This window comes from Salvia miltiorrhiza, chromosome 3 (genome assembly GCF_028751815.1).
Source record: "Salvia miltiorrhiza cultivar Shanhuang (shh) chromosome 3, IMPLAD_Smil_shh, whole genome shotgun sequence".
NCBI lineage: Eukaryota > Viridiplantae > Streptophyta > Magnoliopsida > Lamiales > Lamiaceae > Salvia > Salvia miltiorrhiza.
This window is the reverse complement of record NC_080389.1, coordinates 52,097,138-52,101,721: the sequence shown is the minus strand read 5'-3', so window position 1 is coordinate 52,101,721 and position 4,584 is coordinate 52,097,138. Positions and strand designations below refer to the sequence as shown.

General features: G+C 31.2%; 1 protein-coding gene across 1 annotated transcript; it reads left to right on the top strand.

Annotated features, from left to right (window-relative positions):
* The first annotated feature begins 2,801 nt into the window (after positions 1-2,801).
* On the top strand, positions 2,802-4,242 carry LOC131018969 (uncharacterized). The gene is made up of 2 exons (XM_057947653.1): positions 2,802-3,617; positions 3,697-4,242. The coding sequence occupies exons 1-2, from the start codon at positions 2,802-2,804 to the stop codon at positions 4,240-4,242; spliced, it is 1,362 nt and encodes a 453-aa protein (XP_057803636.1).
* Positions 4,243-4,584: the final 342 nt, after the last annotated feature.

The window sequence follows — 4,584 nt, the reverse complement described above, 5'->3', positions numbered from 1 at the left end:
TTTCAAATTCACTGACCAAAAATTGATTAGATAACCGAAAAATCAGTTATTAGATATGTGAAATTTGTAAATTATAATTTTTTTTTCTATTTTATTTCTTTTTAAAATTGTGAAATTTGATTACTTACAAAATATTTAATATAAATATCAAATTAAAGTTCACTAATTTGACTAATTAAATATTCGGTGGTGATGTCCACCGATTTCATGCTTGTTGTTCATATCCTACACGATATGTATGGATATTTTGAATCTCTGACTAATGATCTTTTGAAAGTTTTTCAACATGTACACAATGATGTTGTGCTCGATTTTTGTCATGCATATAGGAAGTCGAATATGGCGACTCACGAGTTAGCTTCTTAATTATTTGAACATTGTAATGATTTGGAAGTTACACTTTCCGTCATGGCTTCTTGATTTGTTTCATCCTTATTTATAAATATTTTTCCATTTTCCCCTAAAAAATGTAAATTTTATATTTATGTAAATATTAAATCTATTTCTTTAATTCTTTGTTATTTTTATTTTCATTTTAACTTTTTTTTTTACTTTTTCATAATGTAAATTTTTGCAATTTCTTCTTTTTTCTAATATTGAGCTCAAATATATTCAATTAAATTTTTTTTTATTATATTTATAAATATAATAATTAAATTGATATTAATTTTATATAAATATAAAAATATTTCACGCGCAGTTGTACCCCGTACAAATGCTAATTTTGTTGCAGCTCTACCGATTAAGGTGTATTCAGCCAAGTTGTTTATTTTATTTCATCGAGCACTCAAATTTACAATTATTGGATTGATCCCACAAATTTATATTTAGCAACTTGTTGAGAACTTACTAAACATGTAATTCAGATTTTGTATAATGATGAAGATAGAATCGTATAATATATTTGATCTCTAATTATTAATTTGTCTTATTGGTCAAGTAATTTTATTTTATTTTTAGTGTCCGTTTGGTTCAAGTAGATAAATGGAAAGGGAATGTAATCAAATAAAGGAGTGGAATGATACCAATAACCATTATTTTTATTGAGTGTTTGGTTTAACAATGAAAATGAATCATTAATTAAAGGATTCTCTTTCTTTTGTTTCCCCTCTATTTTGAATGGTAACAAATTGAGTGATTGGGTTACCCTCAAGTAAGGGTAATGGTTAAGTCATTACTCAAACCAAACAATAAGTAATGGATTCAATTAATTGAATCCCTTTCCAACCTCTAAAAACACACAATCAGACGTGGGCTTAGAAAAGATTAATGGTATTGCATCATATTTCTAGAAAAGCTCATTCTTTATCCCAGTTTCTAGCAACATTCGCCTCTTTTTCTATATTTCTTTTTTCTTTCTTTCCTCTTCAGTTGAATAATGCATTTGACCTTCGAATTTTGTGTGTCCTTTCTCGAATGCTGACGATGCATATATTTCCAATCACATCTCACCAAATTATTTGTCAGCCTCAATCAAATTTGTGTGTCATTTTCTAGCTCTTGTAGTTTGAGGTCAATTTTTGCTAGGTTTATGGGATGGATTTCCATTCCCAGATTGAGATTAATGAGAATTCCCCTCAAATTTTCGGCCCTATACGGAGTTTTCTGGGATGCATTTATATGTTTTTTGAATTTATTTTAATTTTTATTTTATTATATTTTTTCATAGACATTTTTTTTATTATAACTATCTATAGATTTATAAAGTCTATGAAAATAGAGATAAATCAATCTAACAGACTCTACATAGAATTAAGACAATCCATGGAATTAGCATAATCCATGAATTATAAAAAAAATGTCAATATTATTTAAATTCTTGATTGAATTATACACCCCCCAAATTTAGTGGTACTACATAATAATCAATTTCATAAAAGTATAAGTTTTCCATCCATAAAGGTATGAGTTTTATAGCCATTTTGGGATAAAAGTACTTAAATATCCTTATAACAAATCAATAAGTGGATGATGTTGACATCTCATTTATTTATAATTTAAAAAATAAATGAAAAGTTGATTCTTTAAACAAAACTCATGTGACATTATAGCTTCTGCCCTTAAAAATTCTACTACGATTTTTTGTGAGGTTTAACACCCACTTATAAAATCAAAATTTTGTGATTTTATATCCAAAAATATTAAAGCACGAGCAATTAAATACACGCCGAAACCTTAACGCACAAGGAATTAAATCTACATTTATTGCACGTTAAAACATTAATCACGTTGAAAGCTTACTCGTGCAAAAACCTTAAAGCACAAGCAATTAAATATACATTTAATACATATAAGAGAAGTTATTGTGTAATTAATAAAGAGAGAATAAGTGTATATCAACAAATTCAGTTCATTTATTGTAGATTTGAAAAAGAAAGCAAGAAAATGATACTCCCTCCGTCCGCCAAGATTATGTAAAAATGCTTGGACACAGGATTTAATAAAATGTTGACTTAGTGGTTAGATGGTCCCACCATAAAAATTGTAAGGGTATTACTAATCCAAAATGTTTAGTGCTTAATTAAAGGAGAGAGAAACACAAAGGTTGTGTGCAGCTATCAGCGAAAATAATTTAAAAAAGAGAGAGAGAAACTTAATTTAAAATTCACAATCATTACATCTGCTAAATAAAAAAAAGGTTTTACAGACTCAGCACCCAAAAGTGGCGCAAATTTACAAACAGCTAAAAAAATTTGGGGGGAAATTTAATCCCACCAAATTTCGAACTGCCTACACTATATAATCACCACTCCAATTCAGATTATTGCTTCATTACAGCAAAATTACCCATTTCTTACAAAATGCCAAATCGCTGGAGGCCAGATTTTACAAAAGAAGAAAAAGAGAATGTTCTTCAATTTCTGCTACAACACTCCAAAGATGGAGTTCTTCAAAGAGGGACACCAAAAGAGGCAGCTGCAGTGTTGGGAGTTTCAGTGCGGTCAGTACGACAAATATGGACAACTGCAAGCCAACAATTAAAGAATGGTGAAGTTGTGCATTTTCAAAATAGAAGAAAAGGTGTGCAACATTTTGACAAGATGAAGCCTAATGAAGACAATATAAGAGCATTACATGTCAAAGATAGAGGTACAATAAGGAGGATGGCAAGTAAGTTAGGCATTTCCAAATCTCTTGTTGGTGAATGGATCAAAGATAAACAGCTAAGAGCTCACACAAGTGCTGTGAAGCCACTACTTACAGAAGAAAACAAACTAGCACGACTTAAATTCAGTTTAAGTCAATTGAATTCTGCTGCCAACATTGATGGGAAGTTCACATTTAAAGGTATGCACAATGTAGTACACATTGACGAAAAATGGTTTTACATGTCAAATGTGTCTGAGAGGTACTATTTGCTGCCGCACGAAGAAGATCCTTATAGGACATGCAAATCGAAGAGATTCATTCAAAAGATCATGTTTTTGTGTGCTGTCACCAGACCAATATTTAATGAAACAGGGGAGATGATTTTTGATGGCAAAATAGGGATTTTCCCCTTCACTGAAGTGGTACCCGCACAAAGGAACTCTAAAAATAGAGTTCGAGGCACAGTTATGACAAAGCCAATACAGTCAATTACAAAAAGCATCATCAAAGACTGCATCATAAACAAGGTATGTTTATTTAGTTAATTCTATCATTGACTATCAGAAAAAATCATCATTTAGTCTCAAATAATATGTCCAACAACAGGTTATACCAGCAATTAAGGAGAAATGGCCAGAGGGTGCAAGTAAAGTTATCCTGATTCAACAAGACAATGCAAAATCACATCTAAAATCAGACGACCCGGAATTAATTGAGGCTGGGAATTCAGATGGATTCAACATCAGCTTAATGAGTCAGCCACCAAATTCCCCTGATACAAACATAAATGACTTGGGATTTTTTCGAGCAATTCAGTCTTTGAATGATGAGAAGAGTGCATATAATGTGGACCAACTGGTGGAGCATGTGAAGAATGCATTTGAAGAGTTAAGTGCAGATACAATTAACAATGTTTTTCTTACCTTGCAGTGTTGTTTAGGTGAGATAATGAAGGAAAAGGGAGGCAACAATTACAAAATTCCACATATCAACAAAGCCAAGTTACAAAGAAATGGACTTCTGCCAGACAACATTCAAGTAGAGGAAAGCATCATCAAAGAATGCTTGGATTACTTGATGCAAAAAGAGCTTGAAGCAGGTTCAAGTTACGACTTACGACCTCTGAAAAGTACTTTTGGTTATGAATCATAGGGTATTAGCATAGTTTTTGCATGGTTTACAACATAATCAACAACATATATATATATATATATATATATATATATATATATATATATATATATATGTAGTTGTTGATTATAGCATGTAAACTTTGATTTTGTCTCAGCCTTTTGTAAAAAACCTAATTTTATTTTGCATCATCGACAAGTTTCGTTGTACCTCCAAAACTAGGACCCAAAATCCTAGTGGTGGCTCAACCTCTACAAACCCCCACATTTATTTTTCCTCAACACAGCCAAATCACCCCATCAGAGGGCCAAGACATATAAGAATCAAGCAAATCACCCCATCAGAGGGCCAACATAGACAATA

Bases quoted from the DNA above. Each gene is read 5' to 3' on its own strand.
- LOC131018969 (XM_057947653.1), top strand. From the start codon at position 2,802: ATGCCAAATCGCTGGAGGCCAGATTTTACAAAAGAAGAAAAAGAGAAT. The intron at 3,618-3,696 runs GTATGTTTATTT...GTCCAACAACAG, and splicing joins AAGACTGCATCATAAACAAG to GTTATACCAGCAATTAAGGA.